The sequence below is a fragment of the Corvus cornix genome, chromosome 20 (genome assembly GCF_000738735.6).
Source record: "Corvus cornix cornix isolate S_Up_H32 chromosome 20, ASM73873v5, whole genome shotgun sequence".
NCBI classification, from domain to species: Eukaryota; Metazoa; Chordata; class Aves; order Passeriformes; family Corvidae; genus Corvus; species Corvus cornix.
Genome location: NC_046349.1, coordinates 13,477,136 through 13,495,062, shown reverse-complemented (window position 1 = coordinate 13,495,062; position 17,927 = coordinate 13,477,136). Strand labels below are relative to the sequence as shown.

At 47.5% G+C, this 17,927-nt stretch overlaps 1 protein-coding gene across 1 annotated transcript; it reads right to left on the bottom strand.

The window, feature by feature from the left end:
• Positions 1–605: 605 nt before the first annotated feature.
• Positions 606–13,121, bottom strand: ZFP64 (ZFP64 zinc finger protein). The gene is made up of 6 exons (XM_039563604.1): positions 13,017–13,121; positions 12,116–12,355; positions 10,521–10,682; positions 9,805–9,867; positions 9,023–9,274; positions 606–6,272 (listed from the first exon to the last, which is right to left on the bottom strand). The coding sequence occupies exons 1-6, from the start codon at positions 13,066–13,068 to the stop codon at positions 4,975–4,977; spliced, it is 2,067 nt and encodes a 688-aa protein (XP_039419538.1). The 5' UTR covers positions 13,069–13,121; the 3' UTR covers positions 606–4,974.
• Positions 13,122–17,927: the final 4,806 nt, after the last annotated feature.

Sequence of the window (17,927 nt, the reverse complement as noted above, 5' to 3'; positions counted from 1 at the left end):
CACATTTTTATCACCTCTTCAGCTTTACAACTCTAACGTGGCATCTTACGCTGCTGTTTTGCTAAAACTGTGTCACCATTTGTCCCTTCTCTTTATTAGAATAAAAAAGCATGTTTCACAAAGAACTTTAATCTATTAATTATGACTGCTATGCATTATGCAGCTGAGCTTTATGCATTCCTGTTCTTTGAAATTTTCCTCTGGGCCATCAGGAGATGTGACTATCTCCAGGACCTATCTGGGTATTTGCATCACGCTCATCACCGAGGTATCCAAGTTATTCCCATCCTCACAATATTCTTCTGAGGGCAGTCACCTTCTCCAGGTGGGGAACTCAGCAGCACAACTCCAGTGCAAATACATATTACTGATAGAATAATTAATTATAGCCAACAGCAGTAAGTGCAGACACACTTTGGCAGGAGGAAGCCGTGATCTGTGCTAGGAAAAGGTGTGGGGTGGGTCTTTTCTTTAACAGTCTGACATTTAAAAGGTGCAAACACAACCAGCAGGCAGAGGGAGGTGAGGGCCCAGGGCTTGGTGAGCTCCCAGTCTGTGCTGGAAAGCAAGATGATAGAAAATTGTCTGACAGCTCAGAGCAAGAGTGACCAGGGCCAGCCTTTATTTCAGATGCTGCCAATACAGACAGCACAAAGATTTATCAGCTTTCCTTCATTCTGAAAGACATCAAAAATGAAGCTGAAAACGTTGGAGGTTTCTCCGAGCCGTTTTTAGGTGTCTCACATCAGGTTTGATAAACTGAAAGGCACTGATAACAGGTTGTTTCATCCAGCAGCACAGAAGGCAGAAATGAATCCTTGTGTCTTTAAAATAAAACCAAACCAAAACACAACAACCAAATTAAAACACCTCAAACCACTCTCCAGGTCCTCAGTTAATTATTTCCCAGATCATGTTCAACTTTTACCTACAAAATGCAGCCACTCTCTCACTACCCCAGAGCTTTCGCTTTCAGAATAAAGGTAAGTTTACACAAGGTCTGAATCGAGGAACTTAAACTGTCAAAGCTGAATCTGCAATAAATCATAATTCCTGGTTTTAGAGAGGCAAACACAGCTCCTGCAGCTTGTGGAATTAATTAGCTGATAATACCACAGGGTACAGAATCCAGTGGCATTGCAGCAGCACACCCTGAACGTCAGTGTGTTACTCCCGTGGACACAGCTTGTAAAAAATCCACCTCTGCCTTGCCATGGACTTTCTTCCTTCCCTACAACATTGTGAAGCCTCTAAAGACAGCCATGTAACCAAATACTGGATGTTTTAGGAGTCCTTCTCTATGTCCAGCAACTGGAATAAAGACAAAGGCAGAACTGGATACCTGAGAGAGAGAAAAGAAAGCTTTTCCTGCCACAGACTTTTAATTCACAGTGATACCTGAGACATTATTTCCTCAGGTCACTATAGAAACCTTTATCACCTCATGAAAGGTCATTGGGTAAGTGACAGGGGACATCAGTTCCTCTTAACAATATTGGTTTCTCTTCTTAAAATTTAAATAACAAGGCTAAAGATTTTCCAACTGGAGATGTAAAAGGCCATTAGAGTATCCAGTCAATATTCCTGAAATTATAGGATAGAGGTCTTGCCATTGAGAACACAGAAAGTATTTCTGCAGTCACCAGAGCATCACAGTACAAAAAGGATGACTGACTATATTTTGACTTCAAACACAAATAAATCAAGAATCAGAAATACAGAATAAAATAAAGGCATCTACATTTAAAAAAAGCGCCCTTCCCCAGTTCTTTGTATTGTAGAGAAAAAATGTCTTGGCATGCCTCTGACATTTTAAAGCCCACAACAGAAGGTACTTTCCAGTGCAGTCAGATGACAGCACCAATAAATAGCTCATTCCCAAAAGGACTGGGAATTATTTTGATTACAATTTTTCAACTGCAAGCCCCACATGTGTTCAATATAAGTTTGGTTTTCCCTCAGTTCCCAAAGGAGCAAGCTTTGGCCCAAGTCCTGCTGGTTTTAGGTCTCATCTGAGGTGAGGACTTGATCCCATCCCCTCATCCAGGAGTGCTTCCTGGGACATATCCAGGAACTTCCCGTGTGCGTGGGACAAACTGAGGCTGGTTTTGAGCAGGAATCTCCCATTTTGATGCCAATAACAGCTAAAATATTCATCAAAACCACATAAAAAATACAGCAGCACTGATAAGGTTTAATTCAGTGCTGCTCAGACCCCAGTGGGGACGCTGAGCTGGGGCTCAGTCAGAACCAGCTTCTCCAAAACACAATTAAAGGTGTCCAAGACACGTTTTTTCTTCAGATTGTTTCCCTGTTGTGTATTTCTGCCTCACAAAAGCACAGGAGGAAAGCACATTTTAGCAGGTCTGGTGGAGGATCAGCTCACGTGGAACTGGGTCTGGCTTTACAAAGCAGGGTCAGGGAGGAGCAGCAACAAACCCCAAGGGGCTGGGAAGGCCCAGGAGCTGGGTTGGTTTATTGGGAATGCACAGAGGTTTTGCACCTCTGCTTGCCCAGCGTAACCTCAGATCTCTGAGCAGGCAGAGGTTCATCCCCAGAGAGGAGGGAGGGTGTGACACACCATAAACTCCCACCTGGGACCCCACAGGCAAACTGGGAAAAGGCCTGTGCCGGGAGCAGAGCCTGCCAGGGATGGGCTGGGGTGGAATGTCCAGATTTACACTTCCCTTTGGGAGCCAGGGCTGGGCTGGGGTGGAATACCCAAATTTATTTACACTTCCCTCTGGGAGCCAGGGCTGTGCAGTGTGAGCAGCACCCACGGTGGGACCACTGAGCTCTGCTCCTGCGCCCAGCACTTACCAGGGGAGCCTGGGGATCTCCAGGCAGCAGCAACAAAAAGCCATCCCAGTATTTTGTCCTGGAAAGAGACAACTTGCTCCAGAGCTCTGAGGCCATGGCAGAACTCTGGGGCAGAGGGATAGGATTTATTTACCATGTGCTCAAAAGCAGGAGAACTCTACAAGAGACACTTGTTCTGAATTACCCGGCTCCCTCCTGCGACGGTTCTGTGATAAACGAAGAATGTATTAAGTGAACATCAGAGATGAAAACAATCTGCCCCTGCCAGCTCCAAAACACAGACCATTACTGTCACACACAGAAATAAAGCCAGAATATTGGAAGAGAAAATTGAAAATAAATTGCCCCCGTGTCAGCCTCGGTTATCAGCTGGGTTTTGTTCTCAGGGTGGAGGAAAGAAGTCTCTAGATTGTTCACATGATGCAATCAGCCAAACAACGTTAAGAAGCAGCACTTTGTCTATTCATTCACACAATTTTGTTATCTTTCCTGTTTATCTCTGAGGCCCACACAGGACCAGAACCAAGGTGAGTTTTTACAATATGACAAATCTACCGGTTTCCTACTTTACAGGCTTCACGAGGCTTTTTGAGAAGCTGCAGTGCAGATAACAGAGCTGTGCATGCTGTGTGACACTGGACTGAAGGTGACTCCTGGCCGTGGGGCTGCAGCCCCTGGCCAAGGGCAAGCACAGACAAACTGCAGTTCCAACCAGCAGCTTTGCCAAAATCCCTCGGTTTTTATCATTCTTGCAGTGCCTGACAATTCTGCAGCTGAGAACTACGAACAGGGCAAATTAATTTACAGGGAGTAAAAGAGTAACAATTTAACATGAATTGTGAGATTAAGCTTTGGCCACAGATCTGCTTCTTGTAGAAAACGTTGGACATTTCTTTTTATGTGCAGCTTTTTATCTGAAGTGACAGCGAGATTTTTACAGCTGAGCTTCTGGTAACATCTAAAAGTGAATTTAAAATGCTTTTACAAGGAAGTGTTAAACAGGAAACATCATCCAGGAGCCAGAGCAACTCCAAAGTTTCCCTGGGCCTCTGGCACCACCTATGGATGACACGGAACACTGGGAGCTGAGGAAACCCTGCCTGCAGAGCTCACCCACGCCACCGAGTATGGGACAATTCACTGCTTTTAGTTTGTGGTACCTTTGCACAGGCAATTGCAGAGTTCAAAATACAGCCTGGAATTCTTTCATTAGAGAAAGGTCCATTGTATAGTAATAAATTACCATCTCCTTGTGATCCAACCTGAATTTCTGCTGGAGCGACAGACCTCGGATTAGAACATCTTTTAAATTTTAAATTAAAGTCACTCTTTTCCTTTTTCCCCTTGAACATGGAAAGAAGACCCAAACTGTAATGCACTTTTACCACCCACGCAACTCCCAACAGGCAGCATCAAAATAAAAACAAAAGGTAAGTAGTGTTTGTAAAAAATATATTTCCAGTTGTTTTGCTCTATAATTCACAGGCAACCTCTGACAGACAACACCATGCCAGAGATAATTGGTGTCGTTGCTAACGAAGTTAGTTACTATTGAGAGAGGGACAACATTCTTTTGCTTTCTAAAAACAATCCCCTGGTCTCTGCTTAAGCATTTCAAGTGCCAGGTGCTACCAACTTCTACAGATACTGAAGAACAGCGCCTCAAACTTCCCCTGGGCTGGAGCAGACCCAGCAGTGGGGGTTCCTTAGAGCTCACCCAGGAGCAGTGAATGCACACCGAACACAGAACTGAGAGATGCTTCACTGAAATAAACTCCAGAATGGCTCAGATTACTGTCTTTATGTGTGTGCATCAAACAACAAGGCTGCTGTGAAGGTAATTCAGCACAAGGCAAGGATTTCTCCTTTCAGGCAGCACAGTACAAGAGCCATACTCTGAGGATGTCACTGCTTGGGGACACTGGCAACAGCTGCTTTGATTTTCCAAGGAGCAGGGCCTCTGATTTCAGCAGAGGCACAGAAATACAGACACATCCTCCTTTTCACACACAAGATGCTTCAGTGTACAGACAAATAAAACGTGGAAGGTATTTGGCTCTGGAGGACAAATCCTGCCTTCAATTGTGTCCTGTGCATTGCTGCCACGCTCAGCACTGCCCTGGGAGAGAACTGTGTCCAGAACAGCCCCCGTGCCTAATCGGGGATGGAGTCTGCGGGACACAGCAGGGCCGTGTGAGCCCCGCTCTGGATGATGGAATAGGTCTGCTTGGGGCCTTCTGTGTGGGAAGAGGACGAGAAGATGGGAGGAGGGGGGGCAGCCGTGGACACGGTGATGCTCTGCCCCCCGTCACTGACCACGGTCACCTCCGTGGCTCCCTCCTGGATGAGGGCGTTGAGCCCCTCCAGGTCGGAGCAGCTGATGCCGGAGCTGGCGATGAAGGCCTGGCTGGCGGGGGGCTCGTGGCCGGGGGCGGCCCCGGGGATCAGGGCCTGGTGCAGGGCGCTGCCCTCGCCCTGCTCGTGGGCTGTGAGCAGCACGGCCGGCTGTGCCACCGGCCCCGCGTCCCCCGTGGCCACCGCCGGCGGGGCCGGGGCCAGCACGCTCACCTGGCCCAGCAGCTGCAGGCGGCCGCTGCCCAGCACCTCCTCCTGCCCCGGGCCCAGCAGCGAGGGGGGCACCACGTTCACTGAGGCAGCCTGGACAATGCTGTTGGCTTGAGGCACCTGGTGGCCCACGATGATCTTGACCCTGCCCTCGTTGTACGGGGACACCTGAGCGGCCTGGAGTGGCACCTGGAGGTGACTGACGGTGATGGGGGCACTGGGCTGCCGGCTGGGATCCATCTGCAGCTGCAGCACAGCCAGCTCGTTGCTCTTGGAGCCATTGTACAGACTGTGCTGCTTCTTGTGGCTCCGGAGAGAATCCTCCCGGACGAAGGAGGCATCACACAGGTCACACTTAAAGGCTTTCTTGGCATCCAGCTTGGCAACTTGCCTGGAGCCGCCCTGCTTCGGCCTCTCTCCTTCCTTCTTGTCCACCGAGTGCTTCTTGCCCTTGACCTTGTCGCCGTGGGCTTTGCGGACGTGGGTGGTGAGGTTGCTGCGCTGCTTGGTGTCGAAGCTGCAGAACTCGCACTTGAAGGGCCGGTCCTTGCAGTGGATGCGCTCGTGCACCTTCAGGGCCGCCTTGCTGGAGCACGAGTAGCTGCACTCGGAGCACTTCACCGGCTGCTCGGGCTGGTGCGTGCGGATGTGGTGCCGCAGGCTGGTCTTGTTCCCGCACTGGAACTCGCACTCGGGGCACTTGAGGGTGTTCTCCATGCTGTGCTTGATGCGCATGTGGGATTTCAGGTTGCCCTTCATGGCGCAGCGCACCTCGCAGAACTCGCACTTGTAGGGCTTCTCCCCCGAGTGCACCCGCAGGTGCCGCTTCAGGTCCGAGTTGATCTTGAACTTAGCGGGGCACATCTGGCACTGGAAAGGGGCGTCTCCTGCCAACAGAACGCACAGGTTACACAGCAGACACCGGGACCCACTGCTGGGATGAACCACGTACAGCTGCCTTGTTCCGAACTCCCAACGCATTCTCAAGATCAAGAGAAATTTCCTGACACAGGATTATCACCTGCTCTGACACACTTGCATCTAAACCATTATTTTGCATTTTTTTTATTGCAGGCTGGTGTCACAATATCCATGACCATGTTAAGGTGGAGCTGTGCTAATCCCTAATCAATTCCAGCGAGCTTTTTCTGAAGCCATTAAAAAAAAAATCCAAAGCAAATTTAGAAACCTAACTAAATAACTATTCCCCTCTTTTTTATTTTAATCAAAATATGTAGTCCTATAAAATACCTGAGCATGAAGTCTTTATGTAGGCATTATTTTGAACAAGCGGAAGAATTGTGTTACTAGGTTCTAAGACACTCTTGGTGAGAGGAAGAAAAAGAAAAGTGTGTTTAGTTCAACAAGCATTTATCCTCTTTAAAAATCAAACTGCAAATGGCTGATTTATTTTAGAAGTTAATATTTTATAGAGTTGGTGAGAGCTGTATAATTTTGCATAATTTGCTTATCCAGCTACATATGTCATAGGTTTAGCTGCATGTTTTTCAAATCAAGTTGTGGCCTACTGTGCTAATCCATGTATCTGTTTAATAATTGAGATACATGGTGTACTATCTATATTAAACAGACTTTATTAATGAAGATGCACTGTTTGTTCATCTAGTTTATTTTACAGCCTCAGCTGCACACTCAGCTACTGAATTTTTATCTGCTTTGCTGATGAAGGCACAGTTCATATTTCAATGACTTAATTTTCATCTACAGGGTAGCACAGTACATGACAAAGAATACAGCAAACCATGCTGGTTCTGTTTGTTTAAAGAGTGGTCTGCTCTGTATTTCTTTACGTTTCTGCCCATCCCTAACTGACACTGCCACGATATAGATAAAAACTTGTGTCTGACCCTGGGATTATTAATTCTAAGAGTAGTTTCACTCAAATTAACAGGAAGCTGATGTTTAGTGACTCGTTCAACAATTAATTCTGTGCAGATGATCCCACTCTGAGCAATGGGGATTACACTCACCCTCTAGAGGATTACTAATTTAATTCTAGTAAGCAATATATTCTACATCCCAATCTTAATTTTCTCCTAAAATTGGTTGTGTGCATGACAGGTTTGCAACCTAACAAGGATGAAGTGATTACTTTCAAAATTATTGTCCCTCCTTTCAGCAAATCGAAAAGTCCTTTTACAAAAAAAAAGATTAATTTTGGAGAAATAGAAGAAACAACAAAACTAAAGACTGAGTTTTAGCATAATTCAATTGCTTAAGATGCAACAGACTGATATGCCAAAAAGAAAGGTTAGCCTAAAATCCCTTCCCAACTATTGGAATACTGAATGGCACAGAAATCTAATTCTGGAAATACCAGAGAGCCATGAGCATTCCCAGGTGCTCACTCAGGAAAGAAGGGCACAAAAATGCTCTGATGTGCCACATTCTGCAGCCAGAGTGTTCGTAACAGGTCAGTTCTGACAGCCCCCAGTGCTCTGCCTGACCATCACATCCATACAGCAACAGAAAGAGGGGGACTTGCAGAGTGACCTGCCAGTCCTGCCTGTCCCATCACAGCACATCTGTGAAACGTAAAAGATTCTTTTTTACTAGAGGCAGACTGGCTTGAGCCTCCCCTCCTTCCCAGTGCACAAGGGATTTATTTCTTTTCTCTACTCCAAATAAGTCCCATCTTGCACACAAACAAACTGCTGTTGTTTATACTCGAATCCAGAACCAGAGGTAGGAGAGGTTCAAAGCTAATCTAGTAATCGCTGAACCAGAACCACCTGGCAGCTAAAATTCACAGAACTAATCAAATGTATAAAAGATAACACAGAAACCAATCCAGCGCCCTGGATTAGGTGAAAAACAGCATACAGAGACAACTGCACAGAGTGAACAGTACAGCAGTATCTTTACAGCAACTCTCTTCTACAAACAATCTCTAGGAGAGAAATCTGATTTAAATGAAACTTAGGCAAATAATGCAAATAGAAAATGGTAAAAAGTTTATAAGCCTAGAGGCTTTCTACCCATAAAACAAAAATTCTATGGGCAGAATATAGTTCTGGCTGCTCATCCTACCCTATTAATGTCCCTCAGTCTGCACAGGGAAGGTACCACAAAAAAGGGTCAGAAAAACATGTAACTTAAATTGCTAATTCCTTGCTATTTTACTGATGCAAGGAAGATTAAATTAGGCAGCTAACATTTGCACTGATGTAACTACTACAACTATAAAGTAATTTCAGTGTTTCTAACAAAGTGGACCAGATTTGAGAGACTTAGATAAGAACCTCGATGCCCTTAATCAATCAATCAATTGGATCACAGAATCACAGAATATTCTAAATTGAGAGGGGATCACTGAGTCCAGCTCTGAAGTGAATGGGCCATGCAAGGATTGAACAGACAACCTGGGAGTTATCAGCACCACTTCAGTCCTGCTCACTGAGAACATCTCAGCGTTCCAAAACCCGTTTAGAAGAAAGCCTACCAGGAGTCAGACCTGATTGCTTCCAGGTATTTTTAGTGGAGCTGTATTGCCCTAACGATCCCATAATTCACAGGCAGTGAATTCAAACTGTCCCTTCTGGGCACGTGTACATGACCTAAAATCATCTCTGTGACCGTCCAGCCTTTGGAGCTGTGGCTGTGAGTCCAAGCCCACCTGTGTGTGAGCGGAGGTGCACGGTGAGCTGGCTGGAGTTGCGGCTGGCGTAGGGGCAGATCTGGCACTTGAAGGGGCGCTCGTTGGAGTGGATGCGCTGGTGCTTGTTGAGGCTGCTGCTGTCGGCCGCCGCGTACTCGCAGTGCTTGCACTTGTAGGGCTTCACGCCCGTGTGCAGGCGCATGTGCATCTTCAGCTTGTCCTTGCGGCTGAAGCACTTGCTGCACACCTCGCACTTGTGGGGCTTGTCTCCTGCAACAGCAGCACTCACACACTCAGGGTTTGGCATGGCGGGGATGTGGTGATAAAGCAAACAGATAAAGCACAGACCAAACGCTGCCTAGGAAAGGGACTCGTTTGTAGGAGCTGGACACGAGGCTGCGGGCATATCTGCAACAAACAGCAGCAGAGCCTTTGGAGCCTTCTCCCTTTGCAACTCCAGAACTGGGAAGTGAAATCATGGAATTGCTGTCCCATGAAGAGCAAAGCAGGTGTGTGCACTCCCACCACACTGCACCCTGATAAACACATCACATTGGTGTGCACTCAGAAATTTAGCTGTGCCTCAAATCAACCTCCAGTGTTCAAGTGTCTGTGCCTGGTGCTGCCCAGAGCAGGGCATGTCCCCAAGAAACAACTCCTCAGGCACAGGCCAGGACAATACTAGAAGGTACAGACATGTGTACATCCTATATTCAGAGACATTACTTCATAGGAAAACAGCTTTTGTGAAAAAGGTGAAAGGAGGAAGCCAACCCAAAAGGAAATACAGGAACATAAACCTGTGTGCGTTCGCCGATGACGTTCCAAATCCTTCATACCATAGGAAGTCTTGAACTGGCAACCTGAAAACAGGAAGATCATTAAATTCCAGGAAAATCTAGCAAAATAAAGAAAAATATATTGCCATATTCTGGAAATTATGTTTATTTTCAACAGAGTTTTCTTTAAAATTGAGTGTTAACAACAAAATTAATTCCTCATCTTGTTTACTCACACTTAAAACAACGACCAGTGAACTTGAGTTTCTAATGCTTCCCCTTGGAGGCAACTCACTCCTACCCTTTTCTGTAAGATTTGGAACAAGTCCTCTGGAATCTCAGCCTAGCATCTGAGATGTTCTTTACAGTACTGAGAGGATGCTGGAGGAACTAATTAATTCCACATAAGACTTTGAGTTAGTGCAACTGCAAGCTCAGGTAACAGCTCTCCATGCACGAATGCTGTTCAAGTGAAAGTGCTGCAGTTCTGGAGTGCAGAAATGAATCCTCAGCATCTGAAATGTGCCTTTCCCTCAGTGCTCTGAGCTGGGGACAAGGTGGGGATTGGGCACAGGTTGGACCTGATGGTCCGGGAGGGCTTTTCCAACCCAAAAGATTCCCGGATTCTGTGAAATCTGCACCAGAACTGCTGCAGGTATCAAATCTCCTGTGTGTGTCACTACAGAAAAGCTCTCCATGTTAAAAGGAAAAGGCAGAAGGAACAACCCCCATCTCACCTGGGTAGAGACAGCTGAGTTTCTTCAGTGGCAGTGAGGAGGAGGATTTCTTGGACTTTGCTTTTGGTGGTGTAGAGATGACAGCAGCAGCTGGAGGCTCTGTGCTCTCGCTGGGCAGGTAGGTCTGGTAGCCATGCTCAAAAACAAACTCTGGGGCAGAAACTAAACACACAAAAAACTTCATGTGAGAGCATTAACTTCTCTAATCAGAAAAAAAATCTAATTATTGTCTAGTTTCATGAATTCTCTATTCTGTTTTTTTTTCCTAGCAACATTCCTGTTCCTGGGTTCCTATTTACCTGGAGGAGAAGGAAAGGAAAAAGGTTTTTTTCTTCCAAATACCAAATAAAGATATATTTGTTTTCCAACTCTGGCTGTGTTATAGCCCAAACGAGAAAAAAATATCATTATTTATATGGCAAATGTTGTCAAAAGGCAGCACACAAATTATTTTTGTAATTGTTAAAAAAGTTCAGCCTCTTTCAACTCTACTGTTTTTAGCTGTTACTCACAAGAATAACAGGTGAAAATATCACAGCCAAAGTAGCAGCTTTTAAATCAATTAAACAACGCTATACCCCAAAAGGGCAAATGGATAGAACTGTCCTCATTCTAAAGATGAGTAAATATGAAGCAGAAAAATGACTCACCCAAAACCCACACTGAGTTGAGGGATTATAATACAAAAATTCCTGGAAGTGAGCCCTGAATTCAGTTTGTTTCAGTGCTCTTCCAGATCCTCTGCCTTAATCTGTCTATCCAAATTAGAGTCAAATAATTTGGGGTTTAGTAAGGTCCCACACCAAAATAAAACAAAACTATATATAGAAAGGCAAACCTTCATACACGGAACAAAATCCTAATTTTATTTAAATGTCTCCAGGATCGGGACCTCACTCGAGGCTTCACATAGGCAGAAATTTTGAGTAATATTTTTCCTGCCAATTAGTTGTGGGAGTAGTGTTAGGGAATGCAGTGTTCTCACATAAAAAGGTCTGGATGGGTGCCTGACAGCAATTCTGTGTCTGTTTTCCATCAAGAGCACTCTTAAAAAAAAAAAAAAAAAGCATAGTAATTTCAGTATTTCTCACAAGTATCAACAATTTTAATTAATTTGCACAAGCTGGTTACACAGCACAATAAACTTGAGCAATTCTTTGAGTGAACTTGTATCTCAATTAGCAAATTAAGCCACCATTATTATAACAAACCCAGAAGAAGGCAGCAAAGCACTATTTCATTTCCTTGGTTACACGGCAACTGATGTGAAAACTCTTATTGTAGCTGGGTGATGGGGACACAGGGGCAGAGGGCTGGGTGGTGCTGGCACCTGGCAGGTGACACGGTGGTACCTGTGATGGGTGCCTGCGATGGGCCGGGTACCTGTGATGGGCACCTGTGATGGGCCGGGTGCCTGTGATGGGTACCTGTGATGGGCACCTGCGATGGGCTGGGTGCCTGTGATGGGTACCCATGATGGGTGCCTGTGATGGGCACCTGTGATGGGCTGGGTACCTGTGATGGGCACCAGCGATGGGCTGGGTACCTGCGATAGGCTGGGTGTCTGTGATGGGCACCTGTGATGGGCCGGGTACCTGTGATGGTTTGTGTCTCGGAGGCGATGGTCCTGCTCGTGCTCTGAGGCTGTGTGCTTGGCACGGTCTCCTCGGACACGAACTGCACGGTGCTGGTGGCGCCGGCCGTGGCACTGGTGAGCTGGCAGCCGCTCTGCTTGTGCCCCACGAAGGCGTCCAGGTTGTTGAACTGCTGCTTGCAGATGCCGCAGATGTGGATGTCGGGCGTCAGCTCCACCAGCACCGTGGTGCTGCCGGGGACTGCGGGGACACGGCGCGGTCAGCTCGGCCCGGGGGATGGCGATGGGTGGCACAGGGACATCCTGCCGCCCAAGCGCCCTGAGCTGCGGGGGCACTGCGGGACCCCCGGGCGGCGAGGACGCATCTCCAGAGGGCTCGGGGTCCCGCGGGGGCACTCGCCCAGTGGCTGCGGCATCGCTGCACGGAGCCCTCCGGGGACACACGGACACCACCCAGTGCCCGTGGAGCATGGACAATCCCCCGGGATCCGTGGACCACTGCCCAGTGCCCATGGAGCATTCACCACCCGGGATGGACCACGGGCCGGGACGCACGGAGCACCGCCCGGTGACCCCGGACCACCGCCCGGTGACCACGGACCACCGCCCGGTGACCCACGGAGCACCGCCCGGGACCCCCGGACCACAGCCCGGGACCCACGGACCCCCGTCCAGTGACCCCGGAGCACCGCCCGGGCCCCCGCGCCCCTTCCCGGCCCCCGCCCGCCCGGCGCCCGCGGCGCTCACGCAGATTCCCGGGTTCCCCCCCGCCCCCCAGCCAGGTTCCCGGGCTCCGCTCCCGCCCGTTTCATGCGCTACTCAGGTTTCGGGGCCTGGGCAGGCCCCGGCTGCCCCGCGCTGGCGCGGCGCGGGCCCCGGAGCGCGCATGGCGCAGCACTTACACTGCACGGGGCCGGGGAAGGCGGGCGCCGCCCCCGCCCCGCCGCGGTTCATGGCGGCCCCGAGCCCGCCGGGACCCGGCACCCCGGACCCGGTCCCCGCTGCCGCCGGGCGCGGGCGGATGTGCGGGAGCCGAGCATGCTCAGTGGCGGCGGCGAGGCTGCGGCGGTGGCGGCCCTCAGCGGCCCCGGGCAGGCACGGCCCAGAGGCAGCGGAGCGGCGGGGTTAAACCCCGGGCCGTGCCGGGCCCCCCAGCCTTCACCGCCGGGCCCTGCCCGTGCCGGGAGGGGCCGGAGCCGCCGTGCCCGTGCCCGTTCCCGCCGAGGCGGCCGCGGGCCGGGGCGCGCCCGGCTCCCTCAGAGCCCTCAGTCTCAGGCTAGTGCTTTAACTTGTCCGGCAAGGCTTTAGGGACTTGGGGCTGACACTGGCTGACACTTTCGGTAGGGGAAGCAGTGGAAAGCAGCCTCACAGAATGGTTTGGGTTGAAGGGACATTAAAGCTCGTCTCGTTCCAATCTCATGCTTTGGGCAGAGATGGGTTCCTTCCGCCAGACCAGGTTCCTCAGTGGTCATCAGGCAGAGAAGTTGAAGGAATTGCTCCTTACTGTTCTTCATGCAAAATCACTTTTTTGTTCTCCCCTAGGACAACACTAATAACTGCACAGTTCATATTAAAGTCTTACTTTCCTGGGCAAGCAGCGTCCTTTTGACATTTCTGTTGATCCTTTTTGCCAAAACCATATAGCACAGGCATGGGATTTTCAGGGAACCGAGGTAAAGCACAAAGGTGATACTCCTAATTCCTGTCTTTGAAACCTGCTGTGTTTGATAGCACATTAAAGTGCTAGTTACAAACATCATATCACTTCAAGACCTAAAGTATATTTTAATCCAGCTCTGGATTAAAATTTTGATTGACACATGAAAACACTAATGAAGAAAGAAACCAAATAAACTCCACACAAGGAGTATTGAATGTGGAACATTACCAGGAGTTTAAAAATTTATTCAGAATCCTCCCTTTCCTCTAAAGTAATAAAAATTAAGGAATTTACATTGATTCTGGAAATACAGGTGGTTTTATGTTGGCATGGCTACACAGCCAGTACTTATAAAGCATAGCGCAGAAATAAGAATATGGTTAGTGCTGATGAGGCTGTTTTGGGAACAGATCCAAAAGGAATTAAATCTTAGAGTAAAAGTAATCGCCACAAATCTATTTTTTTTCCACAGTATGGATAGAGCCATGGAACTGAAAACTGACTTTTAACTCATTCTGTTGTTTTTTCCAGAACACTGTGACCCATTTCCAAAGCTGTCTGCCTGTCTGTCTATCCACCAAGTGTAATTGCAGCCACAGGTGTGCTTCGGAGCACAGCATAGATTATTTTTATCTGTCTCTCCCTCAGTTTAATGCCTTTTCATTAGACTACAAGCCTGCTTGAGTTGATTAGAGAAGAAAAAGCATTGCGTTTTGTTAAAAAAGTGGGATTTTCGCTTACCCAGGGCCCTGGGCTGCCAGCTGGGCAGGCTGTGTTGCCCCTGCTGGCTGCCAGAACAAATTCAGCAGGGAGAGAACCCGTGGATGTGCTTGTCCTTCCAGCTGGGTGTCAGGACAGCAATACTGAACTGATCCAGGAGTGCTCTGAGGTGGCACCACGGAGCCAGGTTTGGTGTCTGGTGCGTTATTTGCTGCGTTATTAATTGGCCACTACTAACGAGATGTGTTAAATTAACACACAGAAGATTCAGATGAGCTGTGCTGCTGCAGCTGGCATTGCAAAGAGGAATTCCCTCCAGCCCTTCCATCATTCCTTCCTGCTGTCCTGCAGAAAGTGCTGGTCAGTAGTGAAATGCTCTGCTCAGTTCGCTGTGCTGGTGAGGGCTGGAGGCCTTGGGAAGGGAAGGGCTCTGTCCTGGACTGCTCTGGCGCTGTGCTTCCCACCTCTGGGATTTCCCAGCAAATACAGCTTGGCTGGGAATTTTCAGCCTCTTGTTCAGGGAGAAGATGAGTCGGGGCCAAATGAATGCTTTTCATAGGGGTTCCTGAATTTTGGTAGTGGCTGTGCTGGGAAAGGTTTTTCAGGTCGTGGCAGCTCCACGTGGTTGAAAGCAGAGGGAGAGAGGCACCTGCAGCAGAAGCAGCGGTAGCTGTGCAGGCGCTGGAGGGTCAAGTCCTTTAGTATCCCAAGGGAATTCTAACTGTCACATTCCTCTCTCTGAGCTTTGTTTTACATGGATGGTCAGAAGAAGGAAAACCAGTCACTGGCACCGACTTCAACACAACACAGAGCTTGAAATACTAAAAAAATTACCTTATGGCTTTGGGAGAACAGCAGCTTTCAGACACACAGCTGCTTACAGGAGACATTTGGCCCTGCAAAACAGAACAATGCAAGGACCTGTACAAAAAGTTGTGCCAGGTGAGGCTCAGGCTGGACAGCAGCAGGAATTTCCCCATGGAAAGGGCGCTCAGGCCTTGGCAGGGGCTGCCCAGGGAGGTTTGGAGTGCCCATCCCTGGAGATGCCCAAGGAAAGGCTGGAGGTGGCACTCAGGGCTCTGGGCTGGGGACAAGGCAGACACAGGTTGGACTCGATTATCCTGGAGGTCTTTTCCAACCTCAGTGATTCTGGCTTTGGCATGACCACTGCAAGCACCATTATTATCTCGTGAATAACTAATAACTCTCCCAGCCCAGGACTTTGCCGATGCTCTGGAGGAGTTTTCCTCTCCCTGGCTGAGGATTGATGTCTGAGAGTGTAACACTGCAGCGAGCGCTTGAGTCATGGAGCAGAGCTGTGCTGAGATCACACTTGACACTATTTGCAGCCTCGCAGGCATAAATCAGTGTGCATGTGTAATGTTCATCACCCTTAACCCGGCTGACATGAAAATACTGCACTGCTCCAGGCTCCCCACAAGTGCAGTGCAAGCAAACAGGGCCCAGAAAAGACAAATGTCAATCACGAGAGACAAGGGGAAAAAAATCAGAGCCATAAAAAAGTCATGGCTCATCAGAGCATTGGAGACAGGCGTTCCCTGGCACACTTTGGACAGCTGTGGCCTCAGTGCCCTCCTGGAGACAGGACAACAAGAAATGGGTGGACTTTTGCCTCCATCCAGAGCTTCCATCCATCTCCTGTCACCCCAGACCACACAGGAGCAGCGGACCCTACTGTGAGCTCAGAGAAAACCCAGCCCACACCTACGCAGGTGCTGGGAAGAGAGGTACCTGTTCAGGCAGCCAGGAGAGCAAACCCTGACCCTTGAAATAGGACACCATTTATTGTTCCCTTTGCCTTTCACAGCAGATGGAGGAGGGTGGGTTTAAAAGAGAAAAATACATTAACTAGCGATATAAATGTATAAATGAACAGGATATAGCAATAAGATGCAGAAAAAACCCGTTCAAAACCCAACACTATCATAGGGAAAGAATGGAAACTTGGTTACAAGCCTGAGGTCACTGAGGAGGGAGAGCTCTCTTAAAGGCCCTGGTGTAAGGTCATCACAAGTGAGGTTGGACTGTGGCCTAGGGGACAGACAAAAAAAAGAAATGTAATTAAAAATTTCAGATGTTGAAGGTGGAGACAAACAAATGACAGATTTAGAGAAAAAACTTACAAGATTCAAACCCCAATTTTTAGCATTTTGATGGATAATGACACACACAGCAACATAAATGCTCTGAGCTCAAATTAATTATGTTAAAATAATGGGTAATTTGTCTCTGTGTTGAGAACATATAATTATGATGATTTTTTTCAAATGTTTTGAAATAATGTCATTTCAATTCATAATGTAGGGTAGGGATTTGCTGTTCAGTGTATTTGCTGTTTATACAATATTTTCAATGTCATTGCTTTCGTGTACAATAAATAAAGCCAAAACAATCAGTTAGTACCTTAAGATATTCCTTACTGCTGTAGGAACTGTAAAATAACTCAATATGAAAATATTATTCACTGCAATAGCACATTGACAACTGTGATTAAGCCTCAAACGAATACTGGAACAAAATAGAAATGTATTTTGGTGTTGAGTTGTTTAATTCTTCACTGTCAGGACACAGACCCAAATCCACCCAGGGGAAATGTCAGGTGTTTATGGGGTTAAATGTGCCTCAGTGCCTTTTCCCCCATGGAAAATGTGCAGTTGGGATAGAAAAGTAAGGGATATAATTTCAGGATTGAATTCAGCTTCCTGCACCTCTTATCTCTTTGCATTTCTCTCTCAAATCTTTTTTTTCCTAAATGCAAATTGGCTGGTCTCATATGAGCAAAATTTTAGAACAAACTCACATGGTGATGATGATGATGAATATGTCACACCTGGAAATGAACTCGTTAATTTATGGAATATATTTCAGCACTTTTTGTATAAATATAAAAGTACAGTAAAACTCCACTGGGATGAACATGATAACAAATAAATGCTGAATCTAAGGTTGTACAGCTCCAGTCTCATATTTAGTCATTTTTATTATTATATTTGGGTTAAAAATGGAAAGCAACACCAGCAGAGGGACTCCCTTGATACTCCACGGAGCTCTGCCTGCTCCCTGGCAGGGCATGGAGGTAATTTTATTCTGGAAGCTTTTGAATGCTTTACAAGTAATAGGAACCAAGTGGGAAAAGCATATTCCATATTTTAGTTCTGACATCCTCATAGAAAAGAATATATAAAAAAAATTAAAGATTCAGAATACTTTCCTGTGATTCAGTACCTAAAGACTTTGTGGTGTTTTCAGAATTCCCTTGGGATGTATAAATGTTTCGGAGCTGGGAGTACCCATCGGAGCTAGAGTCACTTATGCCACTTTATCAAACTAACGAGCCATTGAGTGATGCTATTCCCAGGTTCAGCTCTACCGGGGGGAACGGAGAGAACAAAACTGAAATTTAGACAGAATG

Coding starts and splice junctions, on each gene's coding strand:
- ZFP64 (XM_039563604.1), bottom strand. CDS start 13,068: ATGAACCGCGGCGGGGCGGGGGCGGCGCCCGCCTTCCCCGGCCCCGTG. Junction 10,683..12,115: donor CGAGACACAAACCATCACAG/GTACCCGGCCCA, acceptor TTGTGTGTTTAG/TTTCTGCCCCAGAGTTTGTT. Junction 9,868..10,520: donor ACTCAGCTGTCTCTACCCAG/GTGAGATGGGGG, acceptor TCCTGTTTTCAG/GTTGCCAGTTCAAGACTTCC.